At 39.2% G+C, this 16,778-nt stretch overlaps 1 protein-coding gene across 1 annotated transcript; it reads right to left on the reverse strand.

Moving 5' to 3' along the window:
- Nucleotides 1-833: 833 nt before the first annotated feature.
- LOC119557259 lies at nt 834-16,487 on the reverse strand. Its single transcript, XM_037869944.1, has 5 exons — nt 16,295-16,487; nt 2,384-2,558; nt 2,215-2,331; nt 1,998-2,150; nt 834-1,386 (listed from the first exon to the last, which is right to left on the reverse strand). The coding sequence occupies exons 2-5, from the start codon at nt 2,555-2,557 to the stop codon at nt 1,282-1,284; spliced, it is 549 nt and encodes a 182-aa protein (XP_037725872.1). The 5' UTR covers nt 2,558; nt 16,295-16,487; the 3' UTR covers nt 834-1,281.
- Between the last annotated feature and the right edge of the window lie 291 nt (nt 16,488-16,778).

Consider the following 16,778-nt stretch of genomic DNA (forward strand, 5'->3'; position numbering starts at 1 on the left):
TTTACAAAATTTAATAACTAATAATAGTTTTAAAAATATATTCCATGCCTTTTAAAAACTTTAGCTTAATGCGTTATATCCCAATGGCTTTGATAATCAAATGGCGAAATAAATGTTAAAGTGTAGGGGAATCTGTTTATCTGAGAGATATTTCCCCCGGCATCTGCAGCTGCAACTGCTCGCCACTTTCGATAAGTTTCCGGCTGGCAAACATTCGCCTGGTATTTTTTGGCTTTTCCGTTGTTTTCCCCCGACAGAAGTTTGCAGACAAGGCAGGTTGCTCATACGCACAGTTGCACCACAAGGCAGTTTTAGTGGGGTTTCAGGGGGGTTTTCAGGGGGGCTTCAGGGGAGAACGACAGTCATTACCGCCAAAGTTTTGTCGGCCAACGTACTTTCGAGACAGCCATCTCATGGGCATCGAATTATGACACTTTTAGTGGTTTCTGCTAACTATGCGGCGGCCAAAGGAGGCGAACAGGGCGAGAAGAAAGCAGAAAGGAGAAAGCAGATCCTGCAGAGGGCAGACAGGACCCAAAACTGTCTTTGTATTTTACCAAGTTTTGCCTTTTGGATTTGTTTGCAACTTTACTTCGATTTCAGCCAACACAAACTTACAGCCTTTGTAGGGAAAAGCGGCAGAATTATACAGGGACCTCTTTCTGAATTCATATTCACTGAAAAACTAAGTAATATCCCAAAAAATAAGAAAAAATATATTAAATTATCTTTAGTAACCAACAAAATATTTAAGTTGTATAATATTATTTATTATTTTTATTTATTTGACCTAACAACAACCAAACTCAAACTTAGAACATTCCTTACAACATTAGTTTAATCATATGTATATATATTTACAAAAATAATAAATATAGGTACCCATAGAAACCCAACAAAAATCCAAAGACAGACCTTCAATTTCTGTTTAGTTTTCCCGGTCTTACAACGTTTTCATTTTCATCCTTGTCCTTTCTGTTACTCTCTTCCGCTTCGGTGTTTGTTTTCCGCTTTTTTCGGTGCTCCTTTTTTAACTTAAAAGTTTATCAATAAAATTATGACAGAAAACTTTTTAATTTGACACACAATAGTCGTAGACACGAATCCGTATGCGTTCGGGGACACTTCCCCAGCCGCACTCACATCCGCCCTTTATTCGATACACTATATGTACGTGGTTGCGAGAATGCTAACAAATAAATAAGCAAAAAAACAGGGAAATACAGTCATCAGCCTATCACAGAGATAACTATCGTGGGGCACTGGGAAAGGGGGCGTGGCTCAGCCCTTGAGACTCTTCAGCTTGTTCTTCTTCTCCACCGCCAAACTATTGGCGAACTGTTTATCGGCCTCCGATTTGTACTCAGCCAGATTGTATTTGGTGGCCTAGAAAACAGAAAAATATATTTCAAATCATAAGATAGTTAAAAAGGTTATATTAAAAGCGGTAAAAGGTATTGCATTTCGGTTAACTATGATCCAAATATCATTTTAGGCTTTATTGTAACTTAATTTTTATTTTAAGGCCATATGACACTAGCTTGATTTTCGGCTTATTTCAAAAAGTCATATTAACCATAGCATATGTGTTTTGGTTATTGTATAGGTTCATAAAATATTTTTAAACCATATTTTTTAAAGGTTTTCAAGACCTTTATAAATAAAATCAGTGTCATAAGGCCTTATTAATAGTTTGCATAGCATATGTGAAGGGTAGCTTTTCGAGTATTATAGGTAGCTTTATTTATAATAGTTGGGTTGGATGGATTTACATTGAAAACTTGTTTATATGTTGTTCTGCACATGTTCTCCTCTGGTGCTTTGCGAAGACTAACTAACGAAGTATCTGGTAACACTACCAAAAGAAGAGGTTTGTCCACACTATCGATACATATTGTTCATACATATTGTAATGTTATAAAATATATTACTACTTTAAAATTAGTATAATTATAATTATTCTATAATTATTACTTTAATTGCTGAAAAGTACTTACGTTAAGGGCGGTATCGAACTCGGTCATGGCCAGCTTCTGAAGACCCCGGAAGTTCCTGCCCAGGATGCGACCCAGTTCGTAACGGGAGATCGTGAAGGCCTCCGTGGTGGTGGGCTCCTCGCTGTTACTGCCGCTTTCCTCGCCGCTTATAGACTATGGTAAAAATATGTATAAGCCATACATAGATTATATTCTTCGACAACCCTGCAATACTCACAATTTTCTCAGTCGTCACCCTAGGACGACTGGTGGGTTTCTCGGGACCCGGATCGCTGAACTGTTCATTGACAGTATTGTATATGTCATTCAGGGTGTTACGTGTGTCCGTGTATTGCTAGAAATGGTGTTCAGTATGTAAGAAAACGCAACTGGGTATTACAACTCACGTCCACTATGAGGTTCTTGGTGATGACCATCTTCTGGAAGAAGTCCCAGAAGATACCACGCTTGTGCCTTATGTGGGGTCCATCCCTGGAGCTGGGATCCGCGGCCTGAACCAAGGCCAGGCTTATAAGCAGGATGCCAACAGCCAGCAACTTCCTCTTTTCACCGAACTGCATGCTGCGAAAATAAAAACACATATATTTCATTATGGCCGGGCTCTTTGCGTGATTAATCCATTGCAAATTGCATCGATCAATGGCAGATTCTGTCATCGGCCAGCGGAATAACGATGGCAATAGAAGTGACACGCCCCCGCAGAGGCGGTGCATAAATCATGTTCGGTGACAGCTCTCAAAAAGGAGAACAGCAGCGGCAGAAAGCGAAATTGAAATGGAAATTTGCGAATGGGGAGCTTCGCAAAAACAGGGGTCAATGGTAAAAGGCATTGGGTGTCAGCGAAACGGGTGGAAATAAACACCAAAAAATTCAGTGCTGTACAATATATTTTTTACATATTTTGTAAAAATACTTTCACAGCTTAGGGGCATCTAAAGAGTTTATACCAACAATAGAATTTAAGGCTTTAATAAATCTACATAAATATATTTCTTTATAAAAATAGTTGTATCTAATATTTTATAGTAAATCAACGTTATAGGAATGATTTTAAAATTCAAACGAAAAACGTAGAAGTTCTGTAATGAGTCCCCTGAAGACGTCCCCTCGTTCTCATCACTGAGACAAATTTCCAGCCTAATTGAAATACCTCGCCAACTACAAGGACTGGTAATTGTCCAGTGGAAAATGGGAAACTGCTTTTCTCTTAGCATAATTGCATCAGAAGGCGGAATTTCCACCGCGCCCCCTGAAAGTATGCAGCCGAAATTGTGTGACAATCAAATTTGCAATATTTAGTCAACTTTTCCGCTGCCACGGGGAAAGTCCCTCGCAAATTGTGTAAAATGCACATTTTTTTCACTGTTTGCTTTTAATGCGCGTAATTAGGAAAATTGCCAAAGTAGCTTAATAAATTTTTACATTTTAATTGCATTTCTGCCAGCCGAACGGAATACGCAAAAGTATCCAAAATATTCAAATGCCATTTAATGTCACAATGCGGCTGTGTGTGCTGTGTATTTCTGCGTTATTTAAGCCCCTTTGGGCCCAAAGAGTTAATAGAAAACAGCAATTGGCCGCTGGCAAAGGCCAAAAACTGTCCGCTTAATTGTTTGGCCATAATTTTCAATGCAATGCGAAAATAATTTAAATTATTTCAATGCCACCCCGGCTGAGCAAAAAATCACAAAAAAACAATGATTATATTATATTTGCTACATTTTGCAGCATTTTGTGTCCGATTATGCCGCAATTGAAAATGCAATGACCTCTTTAGCCGGCAAGAGAGGGCAAGTGTAGCATTGATGAAATTATAGTCGGAATAAATTGCACAAAATATGTAAAAATTGTATTGAAATCATTTGAATCAGTTTCGGGCTTTGTGCACTTCCATTTGCAAAATTGAATATAATTAGGGGTATATTTGTTTTCTAAATACAAAGCAACGAGCAGTGGTTCTCTTTCAAAGGCTTTTTTTTTTTCATTTTTTGAGTATTTCTTTCAGTGTGGCTAATTGAGCAGCTGACGGCAGAATTGGCGCATTCGATTGGATTGTTGGCCATTTGCCGAAAACGTTGGCACTTCATTTTCCCCATCACGCGGGAAAATCTGATTGATGGCGGGGGGAGAGGGTATCCATTTCCCGTCGATGGGGATGAGGTCAAGTCAGCTGAGTAGCATATCGAAATTCCCAATCAAAATCTGTAGCACTAAAATTACACCAAAACACAGGCTTATGTGCAGGGGCCAATTTTGATACCCTTTTGATTGACTTGGCCAACCTTAAGGTTGTTCCATTATAATATACATGTGGATATAAGTACCAATTTTCATATCAATCAGATGGGTATTTTGAGAGGTATACGAAAATGATAAGGATAATAATAATATTAGGTAAGTTCGATTAAAAATTCCAAGATTCTCGTTGTTATAATAATTGATTTCAATATAGAAGATAATTGCAGGTAGCTTTTTGATCTCTTTATCTTAAATTTATTTTTTATTCCACGAAGGGTATTCTCATCTCTAGTTTGCTAATATTCCCTGTCATTTTTGGACCTATCCCCTCGCCGTATATCCCATCCCATGGCACATATTCTCCGGTATCGTTCAGCGCAGAAGTCAATTGCCTTTGGCTCCGTAGACAATCGTTTGATGCTTTAATGCTACTCAAGTGCTCAAACTCTTTTGCCAGGCGAATGATGATGCAACAACAACAACAACAACCATAACAACAACAGCAAATTGCCAAAAAAAAAAAAAAACCAGCATAGCCAAGAAGCAGAGCGAAAAAAGTACTTGAAGTGAAAACTTTTGCTTTTTCGAGAGCGTTCTATGCTATCCTATCCCCTCCTTATATATAGACCACCGACCTCCCCGAGCCCCAAAAAAGCACTGCCATAAAAATGCATGGCTCACACACACGGCACACATATGCATATCTTTATTCCCATAGATTGCCTGTTGTAGCGTAAGGCAATCAGCAGAAAAAGCAGAAGGATCTCCTCCTTCCTTTCCCCCAAAAAAAAAGCAGGACAAACCGAACCCAAACGAAACGCAACGGTACATATAACAGACAAACATTTCATTGAGTTGAGTTGAGACTAGTTTTTCGGCTGGATAGTGCACTTGAGCTCTGGCAGCGTCTTTGGGGCCCAAGTTCCCCCACCCAAGAACCACATCCCCACGAAACCGGGCTCCGAAATTTCCATGCATATGAGCGAAGTGATTGCTTAATTGCCAAAATTCATTGCACAGATTGATCATGGGGATGTGTAAAAAAGAAAAAAATACCCACAGAGTGCAGAGTGCAAAGAGTGTGCGAACCTAAGTGAAAGCTGTGAAGTCCCTTTTCAAAGTCCTTATTGCCAATTCCAAGCCGAATGGACAGCACACAGTGGCCATCAAAATTATAGAGTCGGGCGATTGTTATCGAGATATATGAAAAGTAATTACTGTTGAAGGCAAACAATATATTGCTAATCTGTTTCATTTAATTTCAATTGTGGGTAAGCCATTTAATATAATTTTATGCCCATAGCAATTAAAAGCAAAGATATTATTAGTTTCACTTTAAGAATTGCAAGTACAGTAAGTACCAAATAAAATAAACACACACACAATATCTCGAGTGGGATATCTGTAACTGTTGTCTTGGCTTTGGCTTAATTCCACTTGCTTTTTTTGGTTAAGTCCTTAAGCAGTGGTTTAAAATTTTTCAAAGGGGTTTTACAAAATTGATTGATTTAAGAATTAAAGTTGTAGTTCTTAAAAAGAACTTTCACAACCCGAAGAGTTGTTAAAGATTATAGAATTTTCAGCCTGCGATTTTATATCTCTTTAGAAGGAACGAACTTATCGCCTTAACAGAAATAGTAGCTTACTTTTAGACCTTATAAAGGATTTAAGGTCTGTTAAGATATTTTGGGGATATTTGTAGCCCTAAAACTATCCCTGTTGATCTGCCCCTGTTTTTTAGTGCCTTCTTTTTTGGGCAACCCTTTCCTGTGTTTGCCCTGGCAACTTTGTCGCCGCTCCACCGCTTTCTTTTGCTTTCTTCCGCTCACCTGCACTTTCTCCCCTTGCCACCCGATACCTTCCTCCTTCAGCGTGTTGTCATTATCAGCGTCTTGGCCGCACTTGTTGTTGCTGCTGCTTCCGCTGCTCGGAGCATTTTAATTATGCCCTAATGGCGCATAATAGCTGTCCCTGTCCCGCCGCCCATGCACTGTCTCTTTCTGGCCGACTTTCATTACGCCTGGACAAACGGCATTGGCATTTTCAGACGCCCGCTTCCGTTTGGCAACTTTGCCCATTTTTCGACTAGATTTCCGGTTAAGTTTGTTTCCCGCCCCTATTTCCCCCAGTCTTCAGGTAAATTTGCACTGCCCTGTAGCTGGGCAAACCCTTTTTTCAAAGCCCAAACACCCTGTAAGATGGGGGGGTATATACCCCAGATACGAAGGATAAGTAAAATCGTAGATAGAACTATTCCAAGATATTTGATAAACAGCTCAATAGTTTAAAATACGCGAGTTTAGAAAAAAGGTGTCCAAAAGTATGCAATGAAAAATAATCCTTACTTTCGAATATAACATTAACTTACTTACAGGGACACCTCAGATACGAGGGATAAGTAAAGTCGTAGATAAAACTATTCCAAGATATCTTATCAACAGCTCAATAGTTTAAAATATATGAGCTTAGGGAAAGGTGTCCGAAAGTATGCAATGAAAAATAATCCTGACTTTTGGATATAAAATTTTGTGTTGCATACTTACAGGAACTTGTCATACCTCCTATCGCCTACCAAATACCCCTTCTTTTTTGTCCCATGCCTTTTGGCTTTTTCCCCTATTTGGATGATGGCATCGCCACCCCGCTTTCTTTCCGCCTTTCTTCTTCATTTCGCTTACTTTTGTTACCAGTTTTTCGGCAATTCTCGTTGCACTTTTGTGCACGCTTTGATTATTTTATTGCCCATCCCCCAGGCAACCCCCTTTCGCCCACGCCCCTGTTCAAACTTCATTTGAAATTAAAACTTTTTGGGCTGCGGGAGCGAGATGGGGAACGGCAAAATCGCATTCTTGATTATGTTTTCCAACTGGCTCATCAACTGGCCAACAAAACTTTGTAATTATATCAATGAGTGCTGGCCGCAGGGAAAAAGTGGGCGGCGAAGAGGGGGCGTGGCATTTAAATCGGACTTTTCGATGGCTAGCCAAAAATCAATCAATTTTCGTCTCTGCTCTCAAAATATTTTTGCATGGCATTTCAATTAAATTTGATTTGATTTGATGCAATGTGATTCGATTCGATTCGTTTCGATTCTCAGCGCTCTCTCAAGCTATGGTTGGAGTGCACTGAGCGAAAAAGCCAGGACAAAGTGGGGAAGTAAAAATAATAAGTGATAAACAAGTAGCATCATGATAGTTAAAGATTGCTTTTCAGAATCAGACAATAATTGTTAAGTTAGAAACATTAATAAAATCAGTAATTTTTAAAATATATCTGATTTTTATTATTAGAAACTAAAACAATTTATTAAAAATACTTATAAAATTATTCCATAATAGCTTTAGATTCTATAATTAAATTTAAGTAAAGAACTTTATTTATTTTGGGGCTTAAAATGAGTTTGTTTGATTTTCTCTGTGTTGGCAAAACTCTTTGTGTGCCTGTGTTGGTAAACACACTTGAACAAAGCAGCTGCAGAGGAGAAAGCGGAGAAAGGAGACAGGAGAAAGGAAGTGGAGAAAGGGTTTCTCCGCCTGAGACAACGAAAGCAACTCAAACTGACGATGTGCCTGGCATATTGTCCATGTAACTAATGATACACACACACCCACACAGAGGAACTCACATATGCACACAAACACACATACCCGCCAACAAGGACCTAAAGAAAGAGACGGGTATGGAGGGACAGAGCGAGACAGACAGTGCGACAATTGCTGCCTTGGATCTCGCCTCATTTTGCATTTGCATGCTAAGTACCAATTAAACGAGACTTAAGAGCGATTTAAATGTCCTCGATATATTGGCGACGCCGGCAGCGACGCCAGCAGAGACTTACCGTTGTATAAGTGCCTAGGTGTGAGTCAGTCTGTGGGTGTGTGAGTGTGAGCATGTGTGCTCGAGTGGGTGTCCCAGGAAATATTCCCAAGGGGCTACAGTAGACCTCAAAAGTTCAATTGCAAATCCGAAAATGCAACTACTTTTAAGGCCTAATTTTAAATTTTTTTGGTTTCTTTGGGAATTTTCTATATATTAGTTGTCTTTGTAGGAAGTGTAATACGAACATCTGGTTCTGAAACACACATTTCCTAACCTTACATCAAACATTCATACACAGAGAGAATTATTTAAGTACATTGTCATGAATTGAGAACATTCGTTCTTAAAAACCGTGTAAGTACATTTTGGTCTCAAGGTTCTCAATATTAGAACGAAATGGTTAAAAAAGAAAAGTTAAATTGAGTTTATTTATTAACTTTTTGATAAGTGTGCACAACTGACTGGACAAATAGTTTATTTGTTATGATATACAATGTAAATACCGCCAATTGAACTTCAAAATAAAAATATATTAAACTTCAAAAATGTCATTCTATTTTAAAGAACATTTTCAACTCAGATGAGAACTTCAGAATTTTAAATAATAGATCACCATATGTGATATCTTTTAGATCTCAGCTCATAGAGTCCTTAAACTATATTTAAGAACTCTTTGATATATTTTGATCATCATCATAAATGATATATCTTAGAACTCAGCTAATTGAGACAATAAACCATTTTAAAAACTATTTGATACATTTTGGTTGCTCAAAAATTCTGTTACAGCACACACTTTTCCCTTCGGCTGTCGACATACTTTTCCAGCCCACTGTGGCCCATGGTGGCAGCATAAATTATGCGAATCGATGGCATCTTATCAACATTTGTCACTGCTGCACACTGTAGCTCGACTACGCACCCAGTGCCACATTTGTCCACCTGAAAATGCATTTCCCCCTTAACCCTTTCCCCTTTCCCCTTACCACCCTTTTCCCAATTTCCTCCCAGTCTCCGAGGCCCCCATCCAGAATCCCGAATCCAGAATTTTCCGTGCAGCAATTCGATTTCCATTTTGGCAATTTCAGTTTCGGTTTCAGAGTTTCGATTTCTGTTTCTATTTCTGTTTTGGTTTCGTGTGCATTGCTGTGTGCGAGCGAAATTATCGAGTTACATTTCGGCAATTTTTGTTGATTACACATGCGAACCGCACGCATACACGCACCACCCTTAACCCATTACAGCCCCTGCCAACCATCCAATTGAATCAACCCGTTGAGTTTTGAAGTTTGGCCCCGCACTTGGCGTAATGTAATGAAAAATAAATAAATCCTACGTGGTCATAAACCTGAGCAGTCATAAAATGTGCGTTTATTGAAATTAAAACCTGGCCAAGAGGGGTTAAGAGGGGGAAGGGGGGGGGGGGGGGGGGGGGGGGGGGGGGGTGGGGTTAGGTGTCGAGTCGGAAGCGATCATAAAACTAAAACAGAGACACAAACTTGACCGAGGCAAAGTCTTGCATAATAAATGCTAATAAAGCTTTACGATGATGGGTCGCACAAGGGGGTGGTGGGTGGCTAAGGGCGACCCCAGCTGACCCAAGGACACACATATGTTTCCCCAAACCCCCCCCCCCCCTCCCCCCCCCCCCTCTCTCTCTTGGCCTGGGCGCCACGTAAAAGTTAAACAACACGAAATTCCATTAAGCGAATGGATTGCCATTCATAACTGTCCTCGGGAATGTGTGTCTGTCTGTGTGTGGGTGTGGGTGTATGTGTGTTCGTGTAAACAACACCAACTACCAGGGCTACAAAAGTTGGCCGAAAATGAATGGCAACCATTTATTGATATCCAGAAAGGGCGGGCAAATATGTCCCGAAAAAGTATAAACATGGGAAAAGGGTAATTTCATAAGGTTTTCAAAACCGGATATAATATCAAAAGGGGTTAACCAATAAAAAAATAAAAATAAAATCGGTATTGGGCCTTACAATATTTATACTATCTTCTATTAACAATAAATCCTAATATCCGGGTATGATTAATCATAAGGATGGGTTCATATTTAGGTTCCGAAAAAATATACCAGCAAGGAAATGGTATTTTTTAAAGTTTTCATACCGAGAGATTGGGATTAACAATTCTTTTAATATCTTTCATTAATAATAAGTACTAATATACAGGAATTTATATCAAGAAGGAAGAGCAAAGTGGTCCCAAGAAAAGTATCAGCAATGAGGGAAGCAAAATATCTTAAGGTTGTCATTCCTAATCATTATATCTAAAGAAACCTCTATCATTTATATTATTATAATATTCTTTTCCTTTACCACATAGCAATAAACTATACCCATTCTTATAAAGGGTTTATCAATGCAACAATTTTTGTACAATAGGTTTTGGGCTTTATAATAATAATAGTATCTTTCCTTTATAAGAAGTATTATTACCCCAATACATTATCAGTATATGTTTCACTCCCAGAAACTGAATGGAAATGAGTGATAATAGGCCAAAGGCTAAGCTCTGCTCCAGAATCCCACGAAGATAGGCATCTTGATTCCCCTTAATAGAATCCAAACCGAATGGGGCTTCAGAGGAATTCCGGAAAGACCGAGCGAGCAAACCACAGGCCACCACTAAAACACACCGCATCCGCAGCCAAATACATCGAAATGCACACAACACGCCCCGCACACACACACATGCATAACTAAGGAGTCCTCGGAGGCAGGCAAATAAACAAACAAGGATACGGCAGAGGCCCCCCTTGGAACCCCTCGCCCACGCCCCTGGCGCATTGCTTTCATGTGTTTACTTTGGACATCGCATAAAGGTGACCAGACTCTGTGATATGTCATTTATTTTCAACGCTGGCCGCGCCCGCCATTTGTAAACTCAACCGGAAAATTGCTTTTCTCAGCGCGTAGTGTTTCACCGCCCCCTTCCCCGCCCCTGTGGAACCCTTTTTTCCGCCCGTTTCCCGCTGCTAATGGCTGGCTAAAAAAATAAGTAACACACAACGGGGAAAATACAAAATATGGCATTCAAAAATGTTTGCTTTGGTTTTGTTCTGTTTCTGTTTTCAGTTTTCAGTTTCCCCCCCCCGCCAAAAAGAAGGAAAACTGTTTACAGTTGTAATTAAATTCACAATAGCGGGGCCTTCTATTTAATTGTTCGGCATCAACATTATTTTAAGTGGCCAGGGGCGGGGGACAGCGGGGTGCCCAGAAAGTCAGCCAGCCGTAGGGGGCGTATACGTGATCGGCGAGGCGAGCTCATAACTCATAATACGTATACGCCCCATCGTCTTGGCCCGGCTACGTGCCAACTGTCAAAAAGCGGCATCCTGCAGCGCGGCATTCCCATACACATTCCCCAGCTCCGTTTTCCCAGCCCAGCAAGTCAATAAATAAGGCATACATATTGATATGGCCATGTTTTTCCAGGGGAAGCAGCACTTTAAGTTATCCTCCGTGCCGTTTTTAATCCAGCCCTGCGGGAAACGCTCTTAATTTTTCAGTGCAGCTGCATAAACACATTTGTTGGTCTGCCGATTCCATATCGCTCTGCGATATTTTCTCCGCAGCTGCCGGTTTCCCACACTCTAAATGGGCGAAAAATCCCCTTGAATTGAAAACCAAAATTAGACGGGGTTCCAAGTCAAATTATGCACTCAATAAGGATGAGCAACGTCTTGAAGTAGTTGCCTGCGAGAGGGGTAAATCTAAATAAAATCGCTGTCACCGCTTTTTGGGAAATTTATTATTTGATCAATTTAAAGCATTTTGTATCATATTTTTTCCAAAAAATTTCATAAATTAAAGTTTTTAGATTTATATGATAATCGATTCCAAATTTAATTATGAGCTTAACGAGTTATTACATTCCCTATTCATTTTATTCATCTTCTTTTGCGAAAATTGGTCCAAACTTAAAATTTTAAGGTTTGAATGCCAATCGATTGTCAAATTTCTCCATTGCCTAACGATCAGCTGATGAGTTTAATCAGAGCTCACTTGGAGATGACCTCGTGATTGCTTCCTTTTGGCACGGCCTAAGCAAATACATAGGATTTAATTGTTTTTTCGTGCATATCGTGACAGGCTCGTATCAAATTCGTGATAAACTCGTGAAACAGCCATGGTTGCTCATCTCTGATCTGCGTTTGGCTTACAACTAACGGTTCTTTCCCATGGAGATCAATTCCTATTGGTCAGTGGGGGGAGGGGAAATATGTAAGGGGCCGCCATCTTGAAAATTAACAGCTGTTTAAGTTTACTTCTGCCTACCAGCTGCCACTTGCTAAGTTTTCTGTTTGCCTGGTGTCTGAAAACCAAAAATCTAGCATTTTGACTGAAAAAATGTTACGAAGCCTTTCAATTTTTGAAGTAAATTAGCTATTTTCGATTTCAAGCACCAGGCGAACAGGAAAATTTGTAGGCGGCCAACGATTAGTTTTTAAGGCTTGACTAGAGGTGTGCCACTTCAAAATATGTAAGGCATTTTGTTGCCGACTAAGCAATAGCCCACCTCTAGTCGGCTTACACTAAACTAACGGTGTCCTTCCATTAAAAAAATCTTAACGCCCATCAGCCACCTGCTATGGATTATGTTGGCCTGGTGTCAAAAATCAAGAAATTAAATTTCAGACCTCATAAAATGTCAATTTATAGAAATCATAAGATCAAAATATCTTATTTGCTCGTCGAGAAAATGGTCCGATTTCTTGATTTCTTAATTTCAGACACCAGGCGAACATAAACGATTAGTAGGTGGAAAACGATCAGCTGATTAGCTTATTCCAAGCTTACTTAGAGATGCTCTAGTGATTTCTTCCTTTCGGCATGGCCTCAGCAAATACATAGGACTTAACTGTTACTTCGTGACAAGATCGTGACAAGTTCGTGACAGGATCGTGACAAACTAGTGAAAACGGCATGGTTGCTCATCTCTGGTCTGCGTTTGGCTCCCAACTAACGGTTCTTTCCCATGGAGATCAATTCCTATTGGTCAGTGGGTGGAGGGGAAAAATGTAAAGGGCCGCCATCTTGAAAATGAACAGCTGTTTAGGTTCACTTTTGGCTACCAGCTGTCACTTGCTAAGTTTTCTGTTTGCCTGGTGTCTGACTGAAAAAATGTTACGAAGCACTTCATTTTTTTGACGAAAAAAAGTTTATTTTAAGCGGTTTTTCAGTCGTAATTTGATCAAATCGAGGCGCACAACAAAAAGACCAACTGTTTTGAGCAGCTAACAACCAAGGCTATCGATCCCTATCACTTTTAGGGAAATTCATTTTTTGACAAATTTTCGCATTTTTTATAAGGGGTTACATCATCCATTTTTGCGAAAAGTGGCCAAAAATTAAAGTTTTTAGATTTAAATGGCAATCGATTGGGAATTTAATTACGAGCTCAACGAGGTATGACATTCCCTATTCTGGCTCCATTTCGTAATTTGTCGACGAAAAAACTGATCCTTTTTGGGCAAAAATAGGGAGTAGCATTTTTTGGAAGAAAAATACGTTAATTTTAAGCCATTTTTCAAACGTTATTTAGTCAAATCGAAGCGCACAACAAAAAGACCGACTGTTTTGAGCAGCTAACAATCTAGGCTAACAATCCTCATCACTTTTAGGGAAGTTTATTTTTGGACCAATTTTCGCTTTTTTATAAGGGGTTACATCACCCATTTTTGCGAAAAGTGGCCAAAAATTAAAGTTTTTAGATTTAAATGCCAATTGATTATGAATTTAATTACGAGCTCAACGAGGTATAACATTCCATATTCTGACCTCATTTCGCAATTTGCCGATCAAAATTCGTTCTAAATTAATAAAATCATCTTACAATTTCTGAACTGTTCAAATTGTACGATGCATAGGTTACAGATCCAACACCTAAATAAATAAGTAATATTAAAGTAAATAAAATCATCTAACAGTTTCTCAATTGTAAAATTTGAAAGATGCATAACGCAGAAATAGCAACTAAATAATATGGTATATTCAAATGAATAAAAGCTTACAATTTGTCGTCTATGAGTTTAAACAAAAATATACAATAGATCTATTAACATTTCTTCGATAAAAAAAAAATTAATTATATTTCCTAATAGCCGACAGATGTTCAATATGTGCTAAAAGTTTTAGTTGTCAGTATGCACTTTTCCTTGGCTAATCAATTTGTATCTGCCTCCCAGCCGATGACACTCATAAAAAGCGCTTAAACAAGACTATAAGCCATAAAAATAAGCCCTCAAAGGGGAATTGAAAAAAAGCACAGAGAAACAACAATGGCAAATGCTAATCATGAAACAACTATCAAGCAAACCCAACCTTGACTTTCATACCAAAAACCCAAGCGACAAACCCCGATTTCGATTTCGAATCGCCCCTCCCCTCAAGGTCATTCGCGTCTCTTGCCAAACTCCGTTGGTTTCGGATTTTGGATTCTTTCGGCCAACTGCCATGTCGCTTTTGGCCACAATGGGAAACCGGTAAGAAAAGAAGCCAGCGACATTGACAAGTGGTAATTGATGGGCGAGGGCCGAGTTTTTTCCTCGCTTTTTGGCCTTTTGATTAACATTCAATTGGTCAGCAGCGGGCCAATTGAGACTTTTGTGGGCCTTTCGGGGGAGTAGCTGGCGGTTTCTCGAAAGTATGATTAATTCGCACCTCAAGGTGGTGGAATTTCGGTGTATTTGGGAATTTGTTGGGAAATTGTTTGGCCAACAGCTGACTCATATGTAATGGGCTAAAATGCAACAAAGGTAACTTGAACATAATTGTCTCAATGGTTTTGCTTTATTATAAAAGCAATTAAGTTATAACTAGATATGGGATTGTATGAAAAACGGTATTTATATCATTAAAATCCAGCTTTGGTCAGATAAAATAATTCATAAAAAATTAATTGCAGAGTACAACTTATTTTTGACCAAAGTGGGCTTAGAATGGAATGTTATAATTTGATTGTTGCATATAATCCATAGCCAAGTGGTGTTATTAATATACTACTATACAAATTTTTCTTAATATTAGCTTATTTGCCAAGTAATTTTATTGCAATTAGGTATTTTTGTTATTTGTTTTATTTTCGGGAAATTTCTCGCCTCAATTCGCAATCAGACTTTGCATTTTCCCCACTATGCACAGTATCATGTAGCATTTCCTTAAGCTGCGTAACTGGAAAGCCCCTGTTTTCCCCACCCATGTGGGGCCTATCAATTTGCACAAATTGCACACATTTGCCTCGATATGTAAATCTCCCTCGCAGGTTGCACAATCCACTGCAGTTTCGCCGGTGCAGCGAGCAAATTGCTGAAAGATGAGGCAAGTGGGTCACTATTGTTTACACGCCGCTGCGCATGCGTAGCTGCCTTCGGCTTCAAAACCGATTTAAGTTCACCGAAAATGTTTATTTATTCCCCCTTTGGTGCGGAATTTGGTTTTTGTTGATCTTTCGGCTTTGGAGCGGTTTCAAGGCCGCCGAAGATTTCGTGGGACTTGTTGACTTTATCTTGTTATCTGGGCGCGATGTGCGTTGTGCGATGCTCACCTGTCGAACTCCACGAGACCCCAAAAACTGGAGCAAGGGAAACCGGCTTTAAGTGGTTAATGGTTGATAGAGGCAAAGTGTTGCATTTATTGAAAAAATGTAAGTGAATGCAGGTGGCTCTTTTCAAGGCGTTTCATGACTCAATTAAGTTTCATTCCGATTATTACAATTTAAAACAAGTTAGGAAATAATTAGAAATAATAAAAGCAAGAAAATAAATATTTGTTTTTCACATTTGTTTAAATAAATAAATATTTGTTTAGGCTAAATTCTTCATAAAATATTCCCAAGTCATTCCTGATATTTGTCACTGCACGCAAACACATTAAAAAACAGTATAAATTATTTTTCCTTCATTTTGGCGACATACATATTTCATTATTTCACATTTTTTAAGCCCAGTACAGCCCGCACTTTGTTTTCCAATTACCAATTTCCATTACACACATTTTCGCATACTTTTTCATCACACACTCGTTAAAATCCTTGCCCAACACACGCGTTAAAAGCCAGAGGTCAGCAGTGGGTTAATGTTTGCGCCGCTTGCCAAACTCACGCAGCCAAAAAATATTTCCAAAAAATATTTGTAACGTGGAATGCAGCCCAGCGGCAACAGCAACAACAACAAAATAAAAATACAAAAAAATCGAAAAATGGGAAAAACAAACAATGAAACTCACTTTCACGTGGCCCGCTAATCAATCGGCCAATCAATCGAGCACTTCAAAATATATATCTGTAACACTTGAAATCGAAATCGAAACCGAAAACCAAGTGCGTTTGAGCACAAAAAATCGAAGCTGAAGTCGAAAAAAACGAAATTTATTTCGGCCGGCAACTTGTTAACTTGGTTACTTGGTTTTGGCGCACGCGAAAGAGAACTAAACGCGAGCGGCGGCCAAATTGTTTAAACTTTATGCAGCCTCAAAAACTAAAAACTACAGAAAAACATAAAACCGACGGCGCAGTCGACGGCGGCAGAGGCCGTTTCAAAGAGCCAAACGAGGCGGTACAGGCCCAAAACCTGAAACGAACCGAGGCGCCGGCACAGTGAACACAGGCCAGAATATTGGGTTAATTGAAAAAAACCTAAATTAAATTAAACTAGAGTTTTACACTTTTTTAAAATAGTCAAACCAACTAAAATTAAAAAACTCCTTTCTT

Source organism: Drosophila subpulchrella, chromosome X (assembly GCF_014743375.2).
Source record: "Drosophila subpulchrella strain 33 F10 #4 breed RU33 chromosome X, RU_Dsub_v1.1 Primary Assembly, whole genome shotgun sequence".
NCBI lineage: Eukaryota > Metazoa > Arthropoda > Insecta > Diptera > Drosophilidae > Drosophila > Drosophila subpulchrella.

Coding starts and splice junctions, on each gene's coding strand:
- LOC119557259 (XM_037869944.1), bottom strand. CDS start 2,557: ATGCAGTTCGGTGAAAAGAGGAAGTTGCTGGCTGTTGGCATCCTGCTT. Junction 2,332..2,383: donor CCAAGAACCTCATAGTGGAC/GTGAGTTGTAAT, acceptor CACCATTTCTAG/CAATACACGGACACACGTAA. Junction 2,151..2,214: donor GGGTGACGACTGAGAAAATT/GTGAGTATTGCA, acceptor TTTTTACCATAG/TCTATAAGCGGCGAGGAAAG.